Source organism: Canis lupus, chromosome 1 (assembly GCF_003254725.2).
Source record: "Canis lupus dingo isolate Sandy chromosome 1, ASM325472v2, whole genome shotgun sequence".
NCBI classification, from domain to species: domain Eukaryota; kingdom Metazoa; phylum Chordata; class Mammalia; order Carnivora; family Canidae; genus Canis; species Canis lupus.
Genome location: NC_064243.1, coordinates 110,227,672 through 110,249,763, shown reverse-complemented (window position 1 = coordinate 110,249,763; position 22,092 = coordinate 110,227,672). Strand labels below are relative to the sequence as shown.

The 22,092-nt window shown below is 56.0% G+C and overlaps 2 protein-coding genes across 9 annotated transcripts in view; one reads left to right on the top strand and one right to left on the bottom strand.

Moving 5' to 3' along the window:
• KLC3 (kinesin light chain 3) overlaps positions 1 to 5,423 on the top strand; it is a 19,168-nt gene extending 13,745 nt beyond the window's left edge. For 4 of the 5 annotated variants that reach the window (XM_035712487.2, XM_035712485.2, XM_035712486.2 and 1 more), the window contains exons 2-12: positions 736 to 1,001; positions 1,489 to 1,719; positions 2,017 to 2,086; positions 2,455 to 2,674; positions 2,996 to 3,083; positions 3,157 to 3,258; positions 3,694 to 3,867; positions 4,331 to 4,421; positions 4,496 to 4,533; positions 4,625 to 4,731; positions 4,924 to 5,423. In XM_035712487.2, coding sequence (XP_035568380.1) covers positions 744 to 1,001; positions 1,489 to 1,719; positions 2,017 to 2,086; positions 2,455 to 2,674; positions 2,996 to 3,083; positions 3,157 to 3,258; positions 3,694 to 3,867; positions 4,331 to 4,421; positions 4,496 to 4,533; positions 4,625 to 4,731; positions 4,924 to 5,092 — 1,548 coding nt within the window. In that variant the 5' untranslated portion in view covers positions 736 to 743 and the 3' untranslated portion in view covers positions 5,093 to 5,423. The remainder of the gene's footprint in view (positions 1 to 735; positions 1,002 to 1,488; positions 1,720 to 2,016; positions 2,087 to 2,454; positions 2,675 to 2,995; positions 3,084 to 3,156; positions 3,259 to 3,693; positions 3,868 to 4,330; positions 4,422 to 4,495; positions 4,534 to 4,624; positions 4,732 to 4,923) is intronic. The other variant, XM_025424666.3, reaches the window with a different exon arrangement.
• On the bottom strand, positions 4,059 to 22,092 carry ERCC2 (ERCC excision repair 2, TFIIH core complex helicase subunit). Of its 4 annotated transcripts, XM_049109253.1 has the most exons (24): positions 21,963 to 22,092; positions 21,514 to 21,613; positions 19,850 to 19,927; positions 19,710 to 19,772; positions 19,437 to 19,550; positions 15,966 to 16,082; positions 15,761 to 15,877; positions 15,396 to 15,519; positions 15,195 to 15,291; positions 14,883 to 15,016; positions 14,631 to 14,799; positions 12,826 to 12,944; positions 10,161 to 10,230; positions 10,007 to 10,076; positions 9,806 to 9,907; positions 8,620 to 8,683; positions 7,978 to 8,099; positions 7,023 to 7,115; positions 6,849 to 6,921; positions 6,510 to 6,580; positions 6,263 to 6,406; positions 6,014 to 6,157; positions 5,540 to 5,638; positions 4,059 to 4,666 (listed from the first exon to the last, which is right to left on the bottom strand). In XM_049109253.1, exons 1-23 carry the CDS (start codon positions 21,965 to 21,967, stop codon positions 5,546 to 5,548), a joined length of 2,283 nt encoding a protein of 760 aa, XP_048965210.1. In that variant the 5' UTR covers positions 21,968 to 22,092; the 3' UTR covers positions 4,059 to 4,666; positions 5,540 to 5,545. The 4 variants fall into 4 exon arrangements, with proteins under 4 accessions (XP_048965210.1, XP_025280446.1, XP_025280448.1 ...); XM_025424661.3 differs by having other exon boundaries at positions 4,059 to 5,638; XM_025424663.2 differs by lacking the exon at positions 21,963 to 22,092 and adding an exon at positions 21,924 to 21,942 and having other exon boundaries at positions 4,059 to 5,638.

Sequence of the window (22,092 nt, the reverse complement as noted above, 5' to 3'; positions counted from 1 at the left end):
AGGCTCCAGCAGCTGTGTCATTGACTTTGTCACCTACATACAACCACATAAAGTGCCACACATGAGACCCCCACCCATTAGCATCTAGGCCTCAGACTCTGAGCTGTCACAGGGCTAGTGTGACATCCATGGGCCGTGCCTGTCACACGTGTGTCCCAACATGCCTTGGGCTGGCGGAGCCTGTCTGCAGTGGAGGGTGGAGTCCTTGTTCCCTTGGGATCCATCAGGCCCTGGGAGCTGACACACAGGCACCCCCCCATCCCCCTAAATCTAGAGGGCTCCTCTGCTTCCAGTGCCCCAGCCCCTTGGCCCTCTCCTCCGGCCCCACCCCTCCAGCCCCAGTGGTCCGACTGGTTCCCAACAAAAACACCCTAAGAATGAGCTCACGGAGAGGCCGCCTCCACATGCCCCGCCCCACACACCCAGCAGAGGCGTGTGCCTCCAGTCCAGGTCACACGGGGAGTCCTGGGGCCAGGTATCTGGGGCCCTTGGGATAGACAGGGCTGGCCAGGTGAGCTGAGGGCAGGTGAGAGGCCACGAGACCACTGGTTGCCCCAGATTTTGAGTGGCCCTCAGGGCAGGGCCCATGGCTGAGGACAGGCAAAGCTAGACTAGAATGTTTCCAGTTGCCAGCTGGCTGGGATGGGTGCGGGACAGGGAGCCGGCCAGGGTGAGGAGGGACTGATGGGCCTGCTTGCCTGGCCCTGACCCCCCAATCCCTGCTACCCACCCCAGGAACAGCAATGTCCGTGCAGGTGGCAGCCCCTGGAAGTGTGGGGCTGGGCCCGGAGCGCCTGAGCCCCGAGGAGCTGGTGCGGCAGACGCGACAAGTGGTGCAGGGGTTGGAGGCCCTGCGAGCAGAGCACCATGGCCTGGCCAGGCACCTGGCGGAGGCGCTGGCAGGACAGGGCCTGGTGGCTGGCTTGGAACTGCTGGAAGAAAAGCAGCAGGTGGTGAGCCACGCGCTGGAGGCCATCGAGCTGGGACTGGGCGAGGCCCAGGTATGGGGGGGGGAGCAGCTATCCAGCCATGGGGGGGGAGGCTCAGAGCTGGGAGGAGGCCCGGGATGAGGGAGGCAAGTATGTAGGGGGTGATGAGCCTGGAGCAGGGGAGGCCTAGGGGAGCCAGGCCTGGGGAGGAGGGGTTCTAGGCTGGAAATGGGATCCCTGGGTGGCATTAGGGGGTCCTTTTGTGTGACAGGAGCCCCTGAACCAATGGCATCCATCTATAGAACTGTAGATTCTAGGGAGATGTTGGGGTCACATGGGTAGGATATGAAGTGGCCCTACACGTGATTTGTGTGCCTGAATGAAATCAGAAGGGTCCCTGGGTGGGGTTTGGGTGTGCCCTTGGGAGTTTCTGCACATCCTCAGAGTCACTTGGAAGGGCCAAGAGTTGGGGTGCTCTGGCATGACATGAGGCCCTGGGTTGGGCCAGGGACTGCCTGGTAGGAGAGGGACTGGGCCCCTGATCCCCGGCCCCCTGCAGGTGCTGCTGGCCCTGTCCGCGCACGTGGGCTCCCTGGAGGCGGAGAAGCAGCGGCTGCGAGCGCAGGCCCGGCGGCTGGCCCAGGAGAACTCGTGGCTGCGGGAGGAGCTGGAGGAGACGCAGCGGCGCCTCCGGGCCAGCGAGGAGGCCGTGGCCCAACTGGAGGAGGAGAAGAGCCACCTGGAGTTCCTGGGGCAGCTGCGCCAGTATGACCCCCCTGCCGAGAGCCAGGTGCTGCAGGGCTGGGCAAGCCAGGGGGCCCCCATCCTCCTTAGATCCCCCACAGACCTGTACCACTCCATGGAGCCCCCAGTGCCCTAGACCCTCCAAAGAAGCCCTAGACCTTCGACAGGGTTCCACAACCCCCAGACTCAGTAAAATTTCCACAGAAGCCCTCCCAGCTTCCACAAAATCCCCAGATCTTCCCCAAGCCCTCAGAAACCCCCCTCAAACTCGGAGGTCCAGGACCCTGGTCTCTAAAGCAAACTCCCAGCCCTCTTTGACTCCTCACTTTCCTGCCCTCTGCAGCGGCCTGAATCCCCTCCTCGACGAGACAGCCTAACCCCCCTGTTCTCCAGCGAGGAGGAAGAGAGGAAAGGTGGGTGTGGGGGAGCACGCAATTGTTGGGCCACTCGGCCACGGAGGATAAGAGGCTGAGGCCGGGGAGGGACGGAGACCCAAGGTGGATGTCAGGGCAGGGCGGCAGGAGCATGAGGCAAGGGGCCGGGCCAGGGCGCATGACAGCCGAGGCTGGAAGCTGTGAAACCAGGCGTGCCACAGCCGCACCCGCCAGGCGGACCCCGCGTTCACATCCCATGAACCAATCTCCAAGGTCAGTGCGGGGATCCGTCATCCCAGGGACCAATGGGCCAGTGAGGCAGCTATAGCCCTGGAGTATGTTCCTCTTTTTGGGGATGGGAAGGGTGGGAGGCTGGCAGTGACCTGATGTCCATCTGCCACTCGCAGGCCCTGAGGCAGCGGGGGCGGCAGCGGCTCAGCAGGGTGGCTACGAGATCCCAGCCCGCCTTCGGACCCTGCACAACCTTGTGATCCAGTACGCAGGGCAGGGCCGCTACGAGGTTGCTGTGCCACTGTGCCGCCAGGCCTTAGAGGACCTGGAACGGAGCTCGGGCCACTGCCACCCCGATGTGGCCACCATGCTCAACATCCTGGCGCTGGTGTACCGGTGAGGGCTGCGGCCGGCCACGGACCCATTGCTGGGGGCAGGGGAGCTGGCGTCCCACTCTGCCAGCATGGGGCACCTGGATTGGTGGTAGCAGGGGGTGTCGACAGGGATCTGGAGAAGCCAGTGATCCAAGCAAGGAGTCAGACAACCATAGGCAAGAGACCTGTGGGGGCTGGAGGCTTGACAGCAAAGGGACCCTGTGCCAGACTTGGAAAGTGTGGCTCACAAGCGACCATGGAAGGGCGCCTGCCACCCAGGCTTGGCCCGGCAGGTGCTGCCCCAGCATGTCTGACCCCCCTCCATCCCTGGGCCACATCACAGGGACCAGAACAAGTACAAAGAGGCCACAGACCTTCTCCATGATGCCCTGCAGATCCGGGAGCAGACACTGGGCCCTGAGCACCCTGCGGTGAGTGGGGGCCCAGGAGTGAGGGCCGTGGGGTGGAGCCTACCGCCCCTGACCTGCCTCCCCGACCCTGCAGGTGGCTGCCACCCTCAACAACCTGGCTGTGCTCTACGGGAAGCGCGGGCGGTACCGGGAGGCGGAGCCCCTCTGCCAGCGCGCCCTGGAGATCCGCGAGAAGGTCCTGCCTCCTGCCCAGCCCCCACGGAGTCCCTAGGCCACCGGCCCCTCCCATCTGATCCTGATGTGCTCAATTCACTGGCTCCGGGGTTGCAACCCTGATCCTATGATGTCCTTCCCATCTGATACCGTGAGGCCTCAGTTTGAGCCTCAATGATCCAATCTCGCAACCCACTACCCTTGACCTTCTGTGAACTTCCCCAATCTTGACTCTGATCCTTTGTAGAAATCACCTCATATGCCCCCCAACCCAGTCCTAACCTTCTAATCCCATGTGACCAGCCTGATCTTGACCCGATTAATCCCCAGTTTGTGTCACTTCCACCCTCTGGCTCACAACCTAATGTAACTCTCCCCACTGATCCTATGAACCTTAACTCATGACCCCTATTATGGCTACAGGCATCCTGTGGCTCACTGATGCCCCCACCCCTAGGTCCTGGGCACCGACCACCCAGACGTGGCCAAGCAGCTCAACAACCTGGCCTTGCTGTGCCAGAACCAGGGCAAGTTCGAGGAGGTGGAGCAGCACTATGCCCGAGCCCTGAGCATTTATGAGGCCCTGGGAGGGCCCCACGACCCAAATGTGGCCAAGACCAAGAACAACCTGGTGAGGGCCCTGGGGCTGACTGCCAGGGGCTCCCCTGGAGAGGCACCCACTGGCTCAAGGGTGGGATACCCTGGAGCCCTCTGCTGAGCTCCCAGTGCAAGAGTCCCCAAAGACCTGGCCTCTGAGCTGGGCCCCAACTGGTGAGCTTGCTCAGCACAGCTAGAACATAGAAAAATCAGGAAACACACAAGTTGGTGGGGCCAGATGACCGTCTCATATTTATTGAGCTCTGGACCCCCTTTCTTAATACTTTCCCTATACTGTCCATTTCTTAAAGGACACTAGGAGGTAGATGCTCCTGTCACCCCATTTTGCAAATGAGGAAACTGAGGCACAACGGTGGTATCACTAGCCCAAGGTGGAGCAGGAACCAATCACCTGCCCTAGGTCATGAGGGGGGAGAGGGAGAGGATATGCCTGGGGAGCTCCAGATCTGAGCCTCGATCACCCACCCTCCCCGCAGGCCTCGGCCTACCTAAAACAGAACAAGTACCAGCAAGCAGAAGAGCTGTACAAAGAGATCCTGAGCCGGGAGGACCTGCCTGCTCCCCTGGGTGAGCCCCCGGCCCCTCCCCCCTCAGGTGACATTCTCAGTGTCTCCATTGCACTGTCCCCTCTCTGTTCCTAGGAGCCCCCAACGTGGGCACAACTGGTGATGCAGAACAGGTGAGGATGGAGGAGGGGCTTCGCTTTGGCTCCTGGGGTGGGGAGCAGATGAGAAGGGGGGACTGACCGGTGTCCCTGGCGCCCTCCCCAGACCCTCCGTCGGAGCAGCTCCTTCTCCAAGATCCGTGAGTCCCTAAGGCGTGGAAGTGAGAAGCTGGTCTCCCGTCTCCGAGGCGAGGGGGTGGCAGGGGCAGCCGGGTGAGTGTTCAAGTGGGGCAGCAAAGAGCCCCGAGGGCTGCAGCCTCTGCAACCCACCCCGCTCCCTGTCCTATTCCAGAACCTTCCAGGGTTCCCATCTCCTCTGCCACACAGTCAAAGCCAGTGTCAGGGAAGTCCTCCCCAAAGTGTGAGGCAGACACTCAGACTCATCCTCCCACCCTCCCCTTACAGGATGAAGAGAGCCATGTCGCTCAACATGCTGAACACAGATGGTCCAAAGGCTGCTGGGACCCAGGTGAGAGGGGACAGGGGCACCTGGGGCAAGGATGGAGTAGGAGGCCATGCTGGCAGGCCCAGAGGCAAGGGAGAGGTGGGTAGGGTCAGAACGGACAGGTTCTAGCTGGGATAGAGACGGGAGGGACGAGCCAGCAGCGAGGATGCTAGGGGGTAGGCCCTTGTGGCGACCGAAGCACAGCTGTATCCTGCCCCTTGCCGATCCCCTGCCGTGTCCACAGTTCCCCCATCAGCACCTGAGCGAGGCCGCACGGACCCTCAGCGCCAGCACCCAGGACCTGGGCCCCCGCTGAAGCTGACAGGACAGTGTGGCTGCTGCTTCTCAGAAAGGGGGGGAGGGGACGGCCTTCTGTCTCTCCGAGTTGCCCCCACACCTCCTGGGGGGCACCCTCTGTACGGGGCTTCCCTGCGATTAAAGGCTGTAGACTTGGAAGCCAGGAATGTCTGCCTCAGCTTTCCTGTAAGGACCCGAGGCCACCTCCAAGCCGCTGGGACCCAGGGCCAGGTAAGACTCCGGAGTCACCACAAACACCTTTTATGGCCCTGTCCCCACCTGGAGCTACAGCTGCTGAGCAATCTGCTCTATCCTCCGCAGCGTCTCTTCTGATTCCAGCTGCTCCAGGCTAAGCAGGGACAGGCCCAGCTGGTCCTCCTGGAGGGGAGAGAGGGCCAGATGGCTGTAGCGATTCCCCGCAGGCCCCACTGGGACACAGGGGCACAAGACCTGAGAGCCTTGACAGGAGGCGGCCTGCACAGAGGCATGGGCAGGACGCTGGAATCTGGAAACGCCCATCTAAGGGGGAACAGCCTATCCCTGTAAGCAGCCAACCAGTTTCCAAGTCCGAGGAGGACTGGCTGTGCCCCAACCCCATGGCCCCAGACCTGGCGTGTGGGCACACATACACACACCCCTGTTGAGGGCAGGCTAGGGTTGGAGCCTGAGGAAAAAGAAAGTCAAGGGGCCTTCCTGAAGGAGGAGCTGAGCCTGGGAAGGTGAAGGAAGTGAGCACAGGCCACGTCAGCTCACCCGGTGGAATGGCTGAGCCATCTGCCTCAGGAAGTACTTGGCAACCTGGACTCCCTCGTCAACAGTCAGGTTGAGGTTGGCATCAGTGAGGTGCTCCTGGATCCAGCGAGGCAGTTTCCCACGCTTGTCTGCCCGGGCAAACCGCTTTCAGGAAGAGGGCAAGGAAGAGAGGGAAACATCAGGACCCTGGGGGTGGGGGTGGGCATGGCCCAGGAAGAGCCTGGCAGGCAGAGGCCCCTATGCACACACCTTATCAGCAAAGACCATGAGGCCATAGTCCGTCTTGCCCCGAATGGCACGACCCACACACTGGGCTGCGTGGCGCATGGCATCGAAGGTGAGGAAGTCATTTTCTCGGATCTGGAACTGGTCACGTAGGTACTCCAGCCGTGCCTGCCCGGAGAAGAAACCAGAGTGGTCCCCCTGCCTCCTCCACCCAAGTCCCAGGAGGGCCCAAGAGGCCCAAACATCCTTAGCAACTGCACGTGCTGCTCACCTTAAGAATACGGCTCTGGGTGTAGACGTAGGGGACACCGAACATGATGACAGCCCGCCCGTAGTGGTGCACTGGGGGAGCGAGCACAGGAAGGGGAGCAGGGTTACCAGTGTGGTGCACTGGAGGGGCCAACTTTGCAGGGCCCAGAAGGTTGTGCTGTTCGAGTGGGGAAAAGCATGGGCATGCTTCGAGGGCCCAGCTGGGTGCCCAGGGATAGAGAGGAGGGGAGGGGAGGTCCCTGTGTGCCCAGGCTGTGTCTGTGTGGAAGGGGGGGTCCCGTGTGAACAAACAGCTAGAGCTCCAGGCAGGCACCTGGAAGGGGAGAGCCTGTCCACTCACCAAAGTCAATTCCCTCGGACACTTTGCCTCGGGCCACTGACAGCAGGATGGCTCCACGGCCATTCTCACAGGCCTGGGGAGGGGAGGCCAAGACAGGAGACACATGCTCAGAACTGCCTCCTTCGGGCCCTCTGCACACAGTCTCCTAGGGCACCCTCCCACACCCCCACCCACCTCCTGGTACTTCTCCAGGGCAACGCTGGTCTCAGCCCCATCTTGGGTCTCAATGAAGAGCAGCTTATTCCTCTGGATGTTTTCAAGAATGCCCTAGGGAAGGACAGACAGCAGGCAGGTCAGGCTGGGGGTTGGTACAGGCATCCTGGCTAAAGTCAACTCTGCCCCGATTCCCATGCTATAGACCACTTGTCTTCCCAGGCCTTGGCAGGCCAGTAGAAACTCGGGGAGGGAGCGGGGAGGTGGTATAGGCTGAGGCTGGCCTCACTCCTTGCGGGAAGCTCTGCAATCCAGGCAAGAACCCACCCCTGCCCCCCATCTTTCAGATAAGTGGGGCAGGCAGAGCGCTCAAGATGGCCAACTGGGACACTCCGCCCCTCCAGCTGGTGGTTAGTGGAGGGGCTGATGGAGGCCAGGCCACGGCTGCCCAGAGATTTCAGTGACCCCACACTAGCCATGCGACATTGATCAAGGACAGACGCTGGGACAGAAGGTACAGAAACACACCCCCACAGCGATGGGTCACCTGTACCATTCAGGGGGGCGAGTGCTTTCTAGTGATTAGCCAAGTTCTCTCCTCTCACCCTTAACAAGCACCTGCTTTCACCCACCCAAGAGCTGGGCCGTGGTGCCCTAGAAGCAGACATGTCACGGCAGGCCCCTCCCACACTCCCATCCTTGCAGCCACCCAGGGCCTGGCTGTGGTGAGCCCCATTTCCAGAACGCTCTATGACCTCACCCCTGCACTGTCCCACAGGGGCTCTTAAGTTTTTAACCGGGATGTGGGAGGAAGGGGGGGACCAGGGTATGATGCTGTTTATTCTTTGAACTGTTCAGATGTTTTAGATCCATGTTACCACTTAAAACACAAGACAGACAAAGCCAACACACAGAGGAACAGAGCCAAGAACAGAGGAGAGTGGGGCCTTCCTGGAGAGCAGGTGGCTGGGCTTACCTGCTCATACCAGGAAGCCACGGTGCTCTCCATGTACTGGTAGCTGGTGAAGAAGGCCACGATGCCATCAGGGACAACAGCAGACATCTCCAGCAGGAGGTTCCCATAGTTCCGGATCACCGCTAGGGGTGGGGAGGTAGGGGTCAGAGTGTGCCTGGGTCCTGCTCCCTACTCCCTCGTCAGAGCTTTCCTAACTAATGCCCTGTCTTGAACTTGGAGTTCCTAGAAATCCCAGAGGCCACCAGTAGGGCTGTTCACATACTTTCCACTTCTCTTTCTGGCCTGAGAGAACTGCACCACCCCACCCCACCCCCCGCCCCTGAAGTTAGGCGTGGCCATGTGACTCGACCTAGCCAATGAAATGCATGAAGTGGCTATGTGTCACTTCCAGGTAAACCCTCGTGAGGCCCAGCACCATTACCAGGATCCTTGCCGTCACAATTTAGGGGACGTGGTAAGGGTTCCTGGAGTGAGAAACCACGGGGCAGGCCCCCACCAGTCCACAGTGTCACATACTGTGAGCAAAAAGTAACCTCTGTGTCAAGCCACTGTAATTTGGGGATGTTTGTTACTGCAGCATGACTTAGCCCACTGATACACCTCCCCTCTCAGGAGCCACACAAACCACCATGAGCAGCATACCAATATCTTCCCGGGTCTCAAATTTAGAGCTAATGGCCACCTGGTCATTGCCACGACCAATGATCTGCAGAGAGCAACAGACGTCACAATAAGCAAACGATAAGCAAACAGCACCATTCTGATGCGTTAGCTGCCTGCCGGTGCCAGGCTGAGCTTTTTATAGACACAATGTCATTGAGTGAACCCTCAGCTCCCCTGTTATCTGCACTGCACGGATGGATGACCTCAGGCCCAGATGTGAGCTGCCTGCCTGCCCAAGGTCACGTGGCAAATCAAGGGCAGAGCCGACACTGAACCCAAGTCTGTCTGTGTTGCTAACCAGCAAATATGTGTTACTGGCCTCAGCCTCCCAGCCACACAGTTCCAGAAGAAAGGGTTCCACCACAACCTCACCAACCGCCAGCCACAGGTGCACCTCCCCTTCCCCCCCTCCCCCCCCCAGCAACTCCACAAAACCATGATGCAGAATGTGGCCGTCACCAGTCCACAACCCCTGAAGGGCAATTCCAAGACCCAAGGAACTCCAGATATTTAAGTTTGGTGCAAACTCCTATAGTGGCAAAATCTGCCCTGACCTGAGTCTATTCAGAGTCCTGACTTACCTCCCTTAGTTTGACGTTTCAAAACATGTTCCTGCTGAAATAAAACTTTCACTGGAGGGAGCTGCCCAGACCCCACTGGGGATGTCACATACTGTACAGCATGTGGTTTGTCTTTAAAATCTGGAAAATTCTCAATTCTAAAATACATCTGGCCCAAGGGATTCAGATAAGGAATTAAGGGCTCATGTTACGATGCCTGTTTTACAAAGGAGGCTGAGGCAGAGAAGGGTCATCATCAAGGTCATGACCAGATGATGAACCAGGCAAAGCCCACATTAACCAAGATGCTGACTGAGGGCCGACTGGTGCCAGGCTCTGGGCCACATAAGCATCTTGTATCCACTATCTCACTATCACCTCAACCGCCCTGGGAGGTCAGGGAGGATGCATCCCCATGTTACAGGTTAGAAACTGAGGCTTGGGGAGTCAGACCCACAGGAAGCAGTAGCATCAAGCCCAGATCTATCTGAATCAAAGCCTATGCCCTCAGGCTAATACTCTCCTGCCTGAGCAGCCTGAGAGGGAACAGGAGGACGAGAGCTGACACATCTCCCCTGGCCCAGCATCCACCCTCTCCCACGCACCATAGGGCAGAGGCAGACCCGGGCCAGCGTCATGGTGAAGGTTGCCATGGTGACGGGGTGGAAGTCCAGAATCTTGGGGTAGATGTCCAGTGGGGACAGCGTCTATAGCAGGGACAGCAGGAGGGATCTTAGCAGGACCGGGCAGAAACCAGGATCCCCATAGTAGAGGACTGGGAGTTTAGGGCAGATAAGGGTCCTCACCCCAGATGTGATGATGACAGACTGGAAACGCTCAAACACGGGTTTGATGGCCAGTGAAGCATCCATGCAGCTATAGGAAGCAGAGGAGGGTGGTGAGGACCATGCTTGGGCCCCCGTGGTCTGTTGACAGCCTCACACTGCGGTTGGGTCTCACCTGAAGTGCAGGATGGGGTTGGCAATGGTGGGGGTCCTGTCATCAAAGGGCTCGATGATGATGGTGAAACCTACAACCGGGTGAGATTCCAGGTCACCGGTCATAGCCAAGCCCACTTGTCTATTACCTCCTCCCCCCATTAGTGATTGGGGCCAACCACCAGTTGCTCAAGCTTAAAACCCAGTCTTTGGGAGTCCAAAGTACACCCCAACCTGCCCGCTTCTCCCAGGGCTGACATCCACTCAGGGAGCATCATGAGCAGAGAGCACTAAAGGTTTACTCCTCAGACACTCTCAAGGCTCTAAGAACCCACACCACCACTCAAGCCAAAGCCTGGAGCCTTCCATGATCATGGTATCTAAGCCATGGGTCAAGCTCTGCCTCCAAAGCCTATCTGCAATCTGACCACTGCCCCCACTCCCTCCCCCACTATCACCTCTAGCCTGGACCATTGCAGTCACCTCACTGGGCATCCAGCTCTTGCCCCTGCTCCCCTCCCAGAAGCAGAGGGACCCTGTAAAATTCTGATTCAGGTCACATCCCTGCCCTGCTCAGAAGCCCTGCACAGCTCCCCATACTCCTTCCGGAGTCCAAAATTATCTGCGAGAACCCGCCACGCTGACCCATTTTCTCCTAGCTCACAGGCCTCCTAAGTTTCAAAAACCACCAGGCTCACTCCACCCCAGGGCCTTTGTACTTGCTGGCCTCACAGCCTGAAAAGCTTCCCAAGGCAGCTGGTTCCATTTGGTCATTTGGAACTCAGCTCAAATGTCAGCACCTCAGGGCTTCCCTGGCCATCCTGGCCACTGCAGGCATGCTCCAACATGGCAACATTTTTCTTGTGAAAAAGTATCCCTTTCTGGAATTATCTTTTTTATTTGAGTCTTTGTTACTTGTCTTCTCCTCTACAGTGTAACTGCCAGGAGATCAGGAATGGGGTCCCTCTTGGTTTCTGCCACTTCCTCAGTGCTGGGCAGGACCCATTTGTTGAAAAAAAAAAAAACCAAAAACACAGGTGGGGATGCCTGGGTGGCTCAGCGGTTGAGCATCTGCCTTCGGCTCAGGTCTTGATCCTGGGGTCTCAGGATCCAGTCCCACACTGGGCTCCTTACAGGGAGCCTGCTTCTCTCCCTGCCGCTCTCTCTCATGAATAAATACAAATAAAATTTTTCTTAAAAATAGGCAAATGAGGGATCCCTGGGTGGCGCAGCGGTTTGGCGCCTGCCTTTGGCCCAGGGCGCGATCCTGGAGACCCGGGATCGAATCCCACGTCAGGCTCCCGGTGCATGGAGCCTGCTTCTCCCTCTGCCTGTGTCTCTGCCTCTCTCTCTCTCACTGTGTGCCTATCATGAATAAATAAAAATTTAAAAAAAAAATAGGCAAATGAATGAATTCACATATTCAATTTTACTTAATTAAAAAAAAAAAAAAGTTGGGATGCTTGAGTGGCTCAGTGACTGAGCGTCGGCCCTTGGCTCAGGGTGTGATCCTGGAGTTCCGGGATCGAGTCCCACATCGGGCTCCTCACAGGGAGCCTGCTTCTCCCTCTGCCTGTGTCTCTGCCTCTCTCTGTCTCTCATGAATAAATAAATAAAATCTTAAAAAAAAAAATCCTCTGTGCCTGGCCCTGTACTGGGGACACAGTGGGAACCATGACATCTCTGGCCCTGCCCTCTCAGGGCTCATAGTCCTGTCCCCAGAGAGTGACCACTCAGAGTAGACAGAGCTGGAACAGGAGAGCCAAGAGGAAGAGACACACCCTGGGGGGTCAGGGAGGACCTCCTGGAGAAGGGAACATTTTTAACAAGCCAAGAACTGAAGGATGAGTAGGAGGTAGTTGGGGGCTAAGGAATATCGGGATAGACATTCCAGGCAGAAGAATGTGAGGTGTTGGTGGACAGGGAAGTGGGCAGAAGAGGAGAAAGCCAGCCCCAGAAGGAAGAAGGGGAAGGACAGGGGGATGGACACGGAAGGAAGCTTCTAGTGGGACTTGCTGCTGATGGATGCTGATTTGGGGGACAGCCTCTCTATCCTCTAGGCTGGGTACAGGGTATCAGGAAGCCTGACCTGGTTTCCAGGATAGAGTAGTAATCCCCAGGGATCAGACTGAGCCCTCAGCCAGTTTAATGCTAAGGAAGGGGAGGTAGTGCTGACCAGTAAAGTCTCTGGTCCCCTCTCCCTGGCACCTGAGTGCTATACTCAGCTCCTTGTCCCCTCCCTGCCATGCCTTCCTGCCCCCCCAATCCTAGGTACCAGGTCCCACATCTCTCTCCAGCCCCTCTCATCCTCCCATCCTGCCTCAGGTCCCTGCCTCTGCTCTTCCCTTGCTTGGAATCTTCCATGGCTTCCCACTTCCCAGAAGTAGAAGGGCCAACTCCTTACCACCATACCCTACAGTGTAAGTGACCCCACAGAGCTTCTCTGGCCTCGTCCCCCATCCTACTCCATTCTGCAGCCAGAGGGAGCCTCTGAAAATATACATCTGAGCACAAGGCTTCACTAGCTCAAGGACTATCTGTGGAACCTCACTGTACTCGAAACAAAACCCAAACTCCTGAGCCCAGCCCTACAAGGTCCTGAAGGTCCCAGTCCCAACCCCCTGGACTCTGCTGGGATCCTGATTCCAGCTGCCAGGGGGCCTGGCAGAGGCAGGAGATGAGCTTACCCTTGGCATAGGTGCTGACGAGGGTGGCGAAGTTAGCGAGGAGGGTGAGGGGAGAGAAGTCCGCAAGATCGGCAATCTCCAGGGTGTGCAAGAGGGAGCGGAGGCGTTCGGCACAGAATCTGGGGCGGAAGCCATGTGGGGTCAGGTCAGTCCCTCTCTACCCACTGTCAGCGCGCGGCCACACACGCCTCCCCAGGTGACTGGGTGCTCCATGAGGAGAGACTGGAGCCGTTTCAGTCACCAGTGTCTCCTCACCGTACAGCTGCATGTCCTACAGAGCCACGGCCAGATGATGGTGTATACAGAGCAGTGACCATACATCGAGTCACATGGAAACATGTCCCATGTGGTCACACAATCTCACGCAGGCTCTTGGTTCAAAGAGGAGACCCAGAGCTACACCCAGAATCCCAGTCACAACCCGAACCTGCATGGCCACACATACACTCACACCCAGGACCCCTCCCACTGCATCAGTCACACTCGGCCACCCTGGTGACACATACATTCAGAGAACCACACATTCACAGGGTACAATCCCACACACCCTTCATGGACACACACACACAAGGTCACCCAGTCACAAACACCGACAGTCAGGCTTGAGGCTGTCACCCTTCAAGGAGGGCAGGTCCTAGAACAGGAGCGCCTGGTTTCAGAGCCAGGCAGACGGTCAGAGTTTTAGAACCAGACTCCGGACATCACTGCTTCAAGTCCATCTTCTCTGTGCCCACATCCTGGCTGGATCAGGCACCTCCTGGGGGGTCCCCCATCCCCGCCGTACCACTCGAGGTCGTCCTAATCTGGGGACAGGTCTGTCTCCCCAGTGGGCTCTGAGCCCCAGGAGAGCAGAGTCCAACATGGTCTTGGTCACAGAGCAGAGGCCCCAGCACAGAGCAGGTGCTCAGAGAACATGACTAAGATCCCATCCTTGCCCTCGCAAGTCTCTCATGAAGAGGGACAGATGAAGCCACCCCAAGGGCCGTCCCACCCCAAGATGCAGGACAGCCAGGGGCTTCGGAGAGCCCTAGAGGCCTGGCTTCAGACAACTACCCCACGAGGTGCCATGTCACCCTGGGTGATAGCTTCCCGTCTCTGGGCCACACTGTCCTCATCCACAGCCAGGGACGCTGCACAGAGATTCCACAAGCTACGGAACGTCTAGCACTTGGCTCATCATCGGTGCCTAAGACGTAAGGGAGTTACTTCTATCACTGCTTTCTCATTTAACCACCACAGAAACCAGAGAGGAAAGGTGGTAACGCCCTATCCATTCAACAGAGGAGGAAGCTGAGGTTCAGAGGAGACCCAGGACTTCTCCCAAACAGCAGAGGAACAGGACAGAAGGCCCCACCCCACTGCCAGGTCCATGCTCTGCCTTTTCTGTGCTGGGGAGACCAACCCACCCCCCGCCTGCCTGCTGGGGTGTTCCTGCCTGCAGGCTTCTGGGGGACATGAGAAGCACTGGTAGGAGGAGACAGGGGTCCAGGGGATCCACAGCATTTCTCAGCCCTCAGCTCCCACCCTGCTGGGTCTTGTCAAGAGCCCCCCTCCGGGCTGCCCCCTCCCCTGCCATTGTAATACTTGAGCTCTTACAGGACCCCTGGGGGACCCTCTGTTAGTAGTCCGAGGGGCCCCCCGTTGGTCAGTAGTCCCTCCACCAAGTGCTCCTCAGGTAAGCTGAGGAAGCCACGGGATCCTTCCACATCCCACACTGGCAACATGGTGGCCCCGGGCACAGAGGGCCTGGGGTCTGCTCCACCCCCCACGGGGACCCAACACCCCTAGCTGCCATGGGGCCACACCTGAGGGGCTTGCGCTGGATGCACACACGCTGGGCCAGGCCGCTGAGGAAGGCAGGGGGGCTCTCCTGCACCACGTGCTGTACCCGCAGCCGCCACTTGACGTATTCCAGCAGCCGCCGTAGGAAGCCCAGGAAGTGTTCAGCCGTGCGGATGGAGCCGGGGACCGCCTCTGTGGGAAGAGGGGATCAGCCACCATGGGGTGGAGGGGGGGAGCGGGACAGGGAGCGGTGGCGGGAGGAAGCATCGGCTCACCCTGTAGCACCTCATCAGGAAGCACGGGGTTGGCCAGGTGGGCATCGGTCTCCCGGGCAGCACTGGCCTCCCGCAGCCCCTCTACCAGGCGTCGGTACTCCTCCCGCAGACGCTGCTCATCTGTCTCCTTGATCCTGTGGTGGGGGAGGGGGGAGTTGGGTGTGGGAAGAATGGGGGATATTTGGGGGCAGAGGTGGTCACTAGAACAGGGCTGGTCCCGGGGGTAAGTCAGGAAGAACACAGGGCCCCAGGAAAGGCGTGGGGCCAGGGGGCAGGGGAAGGCAACAGGTCATGCAGCCCCGCTGAGCCCACCTGAGCACCGTCTTCTGTAAGGTCTCCAGGTTGCCCTGGCAGCGGTCAAGGGTCCGGCGAGTGATGTTGACACTCATCGAGTCGATGCAGACATTGTCTGGAGCAGAGAGGGGAGAAGGCCGAGCTCAGTCAGGCAGCTGGAGCAGCGGAGCAGCAGCCAAAGGGGCCGGCGTCATCTTGAGGCCTGCCTTCCTGACTCACCAATGTTGTGGGCCTCATCAAAGACCACGACAGCCTTCCGGGCCAGCTCCTTAGACACCAGCTCTGCAATCTTGGGGTCCAAGAGGTAGTGGTAACTGTAAACCACCACATTGGCGTGCAGGATCTAGGGGGCCGAGGAGGGCAGGGTTAGCCCAGCCTACCTGACAGCACCCTGCCCTGCCGCCCGCTGCCTGCACCCCACCTCATCACCCCCTCGTGGGCCCAGAGAGGCAAGGCGAGACAGACACGGGCAAGGCAGAGATATAAGCTAATGGACAGAGACAGAGGGACACGCAGGCAGGCAGGCAGGCAGGCTGTTAACCCACACACCTGCCCCTCTGCCCGGCCCCCACCAGCCTCCTCACCGAGTAGCGGGCAAGGAAGTATGGGCACCAGCCCTGGCGCTGCCCCAGGGCCTTCAGGTCATCCAGGTTGTAGATCCCAGCAGGGAGGGGCACCTGGCGCCCATGGACATCAAATTCCTGGGGGGCAAGAGGGTACCTGGGGGTCAGGGAGGTATGCCGTTGCCACCGTCTTGCCCTTCCCTCCCTGAACACAGTCGGCAGGCACCTCGTAGAAGCGGCAGTGGGGCAAGCTGGAGTCCTGCTGGTACTGCGCCCGCACGTACGAGGCTGTGAGGCTGTGGCATTTCCCGTCGACATCTTTCCCAAAGCGCAAGGGCATCACCTGGGGGGACGAGGATTGGGGGGGTCATAAGAACCATTCCTTGAACCTGGGTTTCTATACCTGCCAGCTAGATGGAAGAGGGGGGCTGTCCTGTTCCGTCTGGGGTAAGAATGAGGAATTTTGGGGGAAACTGAAACCTCAACTTGTTACATTATTAAACAGTTAAGACATTTGGGAACTTAGACCCCGGGAGTGTAAGAGCAGTGTTGGACTCTTACACTGATCTTGGAGTTGTGAGTTCGAGCCCCATGTTGGGTGCAGAAATTACTAAAAAATGAAATCTTAAGGCGGCCTGGGTGGCTTAGCAGTTTAACGCCTTCAGCCCAGCGTAGGATCCTGGAGACCTGGGATCGAGTCTCACATCAGGCTCCCTGCATGGAGCCTGCTTCTTCCTGTGCCTGTGTCTCTGCCTCTCTCGCTCTCTCATGAATAAATAAAGAATAAAATATAAAAATTAAAAAATAAAATAAAATCTTGGGGGGGCTCCAGCTGCACAGGCGCACCTGGCCCTCCACAAAAAAAAAATAATAAAAAAAAAAAGAAAAAAATAAATAAAATCTTAAAAAAAATAATACAGAAAACAAATTGGTGGTTGTCAGAGGTCAGGGGGTAAGGGTGAAGGGGATCAAAAAGTACAAACTTCCAGTTATAAAATAATTAAGTCCTAGGGATGTAATGCAACAAACAGCATGGGAGCTATAGTTCATAATACCACAATGCACATTTGTAAGTTCCTAAGGGAGATCTTAAAAGTTCTCCTTATAGGGATCCCTGGGTGGTGCAGCGGTTTGGCGCCTGCCTTTGGCCCAGGGCGCGATCCTGGAGACCCGGGATCGAATCCCACATCGGGCTCCCGGTGCATGGAGCCTGCTTCTCCCTCTGCCTGTGTCTCTGCCTCTCTCTCTCTCACTGTGTGCCTATCATAAATAAATAAAAAAAAATTAAAAAAAAAAAATTTAAAAAAAAAAAAAGTTCTCCTTATAAGAAAAACAATTTTTGTAACTATGTTAAGTGACAGATATTAACTAGACTTACCGTGATCGTTTTGCAATATATACAAATACCGAATCATTACACTATACACCTGAAACTAACATTATATGTCAATTTTACCGGATTAAAAAAAAAAAATCAAGCCTTAAAGAATGTTTAGCATAGGGATCCCTGGGTGGCGCAGCGGTTTGGCGCCTGCCTTTGGCCCAGGGCGCGATCCTGGAGACCCGGGATCGAATCCCACATCGGGCTCCCGGTGCATGGAGCCTGCTTCTCCCTCTGCCTGTGTCTCTGCCTCTCTCTCTCTCTGTGACTATCATAAGTAAATGAATAAAAATTAAAAAAATAAATAAAAAAAAAAAGAATGTTTAGCATGTAGATTAAGGATAACTGCTTCATCCTTCTAAACGCCAAAACACCCAGAACCTTGGCAAATCTAAGAATCAGAGGAGGTTCTATGGAATGGTTTGAGAGCCCTTGCCCTGCCCTGCCCCCTCCGAGGTTCTATGGGTGACACTCTCACAGCCCAGGACTGTCCTTTCTCACAACAAAACCTTTGCCTTCACCAAGGGGCAGGCTCTGAGGCTGCTGACCCTCCCTCTCCCTTCTCTTTTCATCACCTGCCAAGGCCTGTGCTACTATAATTATCACCCATCACATCCACCGTTTCTCATATTCTTACAATTCATGTTATAGAATATATCTTCCGTGAGTTACCGTAGTTTTGTAACATAATTTAATACCAATATTCTATGTGTCATATGTTATTATATATATTAGTATCACGATAATTTCTAATGTTGTTTTACTATTTTGTACATGCTTAGGGCTATACATGCATTTTCTCACCCAATCTTTTTACTTATCAAGATATAAATGGATATGAAACACTGTATTGGGATCCCTGGGTGGCGCAGCGGTTTGGCGCCTGCCTTTGGCCCGGGGCGCGATCCTGGAGACCCAGGATCGAATCCCACGTCGGGCTCCCTGCATGGAGCCTGCTTCTCCCTCTGCCTGTGTCTTTGCCTCTCTGTCTCTCTGTGACTATCATGAATAAATAAATAAAATCTAAAAAAAAAAAAAAAAAAACACTGTATTACTTGCAGATGTACAACATAATGATTCAGTACTCACAAATATTGCAAAATGACCACCACAGTTAAGGCTAGTTAGTATCCATCACCACAGAGTTACAATTTTTTTCCTCTTTTTTTCTTTTTTGAAGTAAGCTCTACACCCAACACGGGGCTTAAACTCATGATCTGGAAATGAAGCATCGCATGCTCTACCAAATGAACCTGCCAGGCACCCCACAATTTCTTACGATGAGAACTCTTTTTACTTTTTAAATTATTTTTAGAGAGAGAGATGAAGACAGAGACAGAGAACACGAGTAGGAAAGAGGGCAGAGAAGAGAGGGAATCCTGAAGCAGACTCCCTACTGAGCATAGAGCCCAATGTGGGGCTCAATCCCAAGACCCCTGAGATCATGACCCGAGCTGAAATCAAGAGTGATCCCCGGGTCCTGGGATCAAGTCCTATATCGGGTTTCCTGCATGGAGCCTGCTTCTCCCTCTGCCTGTTTCTGCCTCTCTGTGTGTCTCTTATGAATAAATAAATAAAATCTTAAAAAAAAAAAAAAAGCCAGGGGATCCGTGGGTGGCTCAGTGGTTTAGCGCCTGCCTTCAGCCCAGGGCATGATCCTGGAGACCCGGGATCGAGTCCTGCATTGGGCTCCCTGCATGGAGCCTGCTTCTCCCTCTGTCTGTGTCTCTGCCTCTCTCTCTGTGTGTGTCTCTCATGAATAAATAAATAAAAATCTTTAAAAAAAAAAAAAAAAAAGCCAGATGATTAACTTACTGAGCCATACAGCCATCTGCGTATGATGAGAATTTTTAAGACCTACTTTTTTAGTGACTTTCAGATATACAATAGAGTATTAACTATAGTCACCATGCTGTACAATACATCCCATACCAATTTGTTTTATAACTGGAAGTTTGTACATTTTGACCCCCTTTGCCCATCTCACCCTCTCTCCTCTTGTCCAGTCTTATCAACTGTATAAAGCAGGTAATTATCCCCATATTACAGACAGGAAGACTGAAGCTCCACTATAAAAATCACCTAAGAATACACAACTATTAAGTTTCAAAGCCAAACAAGCTGGAGTGCAAGACTCCAGGAACTGCCTTTTTAACTTCTCTAAGGCTGGGGAAAAGGTGTGTTTGTTTGGGCCACCTCATCAGGAGTCAGAATTTGATGTGTGAGAAGTCTGTGACTGTCTGAGAGATCTGGTCTTGGGGATTTAGGACTCTGGTTGGATGGAGGCTTAGGGCAAGGGGAGAAATGGGCACGCACCTCAGGATGAATACACAGGTTCTTCCGGGAGCTCAGAGCAAGCCCCAAAAATGGCAGCTTCTCACCCTCCTGCTTCTCATAGAAGTTGAGCAACTTTCGCAGCTCTTCAATGACCTGTTCCAGTCAAGGATGGAGGGGGACTCCAGCATAAGACCCTGCCCAGCCTGGTCCTTCCCCAGCTTTCCCAACACCCCCTGAAAGCTATGAGGGCAACCACCCGGGGTCCAGCAAGTCCTGTGGGAGTGGCGGAGCCCCAGGATGGCCCTGGCTCACCTTCTCAATCTCAGGCACAGTTCTTGAGCAGTAGATGAGTTTAGTCACTTCCAGTGGATATGCCTGCCAGTGACAATGAGCTCAGCCCCTGTTGGGACCCCTTTACTCTGCTTCCCTCCCTGGGCCCAGGGGGCACTTACCCTCTGGTATGCCATGATCAGTGCCAACAGGGACACTGTCTTCCCAGTGCCTGAGGGCATCTCCAGGACTCCATGACCCTAAGTGTTGAGAGAGACAGATCTTCAGGGATACAAACTCTGGGGACCACTCCCAGAATGCCACCATCTTGAAATATAGAGACAACAGCAGGTAAAAAGCTAGGCCCCAGGGGCAATGGGTTTGAACCCCACTTTTGCCACCTCATTGTTGAGTGGTCTTAGGCAAGTACCTTCACCTATCTGGCCTCACCTCACCTCTAAAATGGGCCAAGGGATTCCTAGCTGGCTCAATCGGAAGAGCATGTGACTCTTGATCTCAGGTTTTCAAGTTCAAGCCCCATGTCAGGTGTAGAGATTACTTTAAAAACAAACTTTAGGGCAGCCCCGGTGGCGCAGCAGTTTGGCGCCGCCTGAAGCCCGGGGTGTGATCCTGGAGACCCGGGATCGAGTCCCGCGTCGGGCTCCCTGCATGAGGCCTGCTTCTCCCTCTGCCTTTCTCTCTCTTTCTCTCTAGGTCTCTATGAATAAATAAATAAAATCGTAAAAAAAATAATAATAATAATTGTCTTTAAAAATAAAAAAAAAATAAAAAAAAAAAACTTTAGGGGCACCTGGGTTGCTAAGTCAGTTAAGCATCTGACTTCAGCTCAGGTCAAGATCCCAGGGTCCTGGGATACAGCCCCTCATCCCTGCTCAGTGCGGAGCCTACTTCTCCCTCTCCCTCTGCCCTCCCCCGTGCTTGGGTGTGTGCTCTCTCCTCTCTCTCTCTCAAATAATTAAAATATTAAAAAAAAAAAAAAAAGAAAACATTTTAGGGCAGCCCTGGTGGCTCAGCGGTTTAGCGCCACCTTCAGCCCAGGGCATGACACTGGAGACCCAGGATCCAGTCCCACATCAGGTTCCCTGCATGGAGCCTGCTTCTCCCTCTGCCTGTGCCTCTCTCTGAGATCTCTGTCTCTCATGATTAAATAAAATCTTTTTTTTTTTAAAAAGTTAAAACTAAAAAAATAAATAAAACTGGGCTCATAAGTACTTCTTCAGATCATGACTAAGGACTAATGAGAAACTGAGGGTTGAATATTTGGCAAAATAACTGATTTGTAGCAATCCATTTTTTTTCTTTAACTTAGCAAATAAGTTACAGCACTTACTCTGTGCCTGGCACCACTTCTAAGATTCCATCCAGTTTTCTTAACCTAGGCTCTACCTTTGGGGGCCAGATAATACCCGGTTGTGGGGGGCTGAACTGCGCACTGCAGGATGTTTAGCAGTGTCCATGGTCTCTAACTACGGGATGCCACTAGCATTCCACTCCAATAATATGACAACCAAGGCACGGTCTCTGCGGCGGGGGGGGGGGGGGGGGGGGGTGTCAAAATCATCCCGGGTTAAGTTACTGAAATTAACCCACATAACCTTCCCCGTAACCTCCGAGAGTAGGCAATCATACTAAGCCCGTTTTACAGAGGTGAAAACTGTGAAACAGGGAGACGAAGGGCTTCACCCAAGGGCACACAGCTGTGGGTCGAGGATTCCAACCCAGACAGCCGGCTCCCAGGCGCGCAGCCTTTGATAAACGTCAGGTGCTGCTATCACGAACTATCCTTTTAGGTAACCGGAGGTCTGGGAGCGGGCCGGGCCCCCACCTTGGCGTCCAGCGTGCGCTTGAGCTCCAGCATGTAGGAGAACTGCTCCGGGTAGATGTAGTCGTAAGGGAAGTAGACCAGCAGCCCGTCCACGTTGAGCCTGGCGGCGGGGGCGGCCGGGTCAGTGCCCCGTCCCGCAGCCCCTCCCCAGCCGCCACGCTCCCCTGCCGTGGGGCCCGGAGGGGTCACCTGCGGGCGCCGGCCCCCCCACCACCACCCGGGCGCCCCCCAGTTTCCTAGGAGCCTCGGGTCCCTCCGGCATCACCTCGCTGACCGTCCCCGTTACCGCCCCGCGGGTCCCCGCGGCGATCCCCACCCCACTCCCCCAGCACCCCCTCGCCCCGCCGGGACCCCGGCAGCGCCGCCTGGGCCTCCCCAACTTCTTAGCCTGCCCCCCGCCCGACCCCCACCAGCCGGCTCGCGAGGGGCGAACCCCAGACCCCCCTCACTTCATGGCGCCGGGCGCTGCGAGAAGCGGCGTCGACCCGCCTCCCTCATAAATATTCAGAAAGCAGGACCCGTGGGGCGTCCTCGAGGTGCCGCTCCACCTTTCTCACGACTCCATTGGCTGATCCTGCC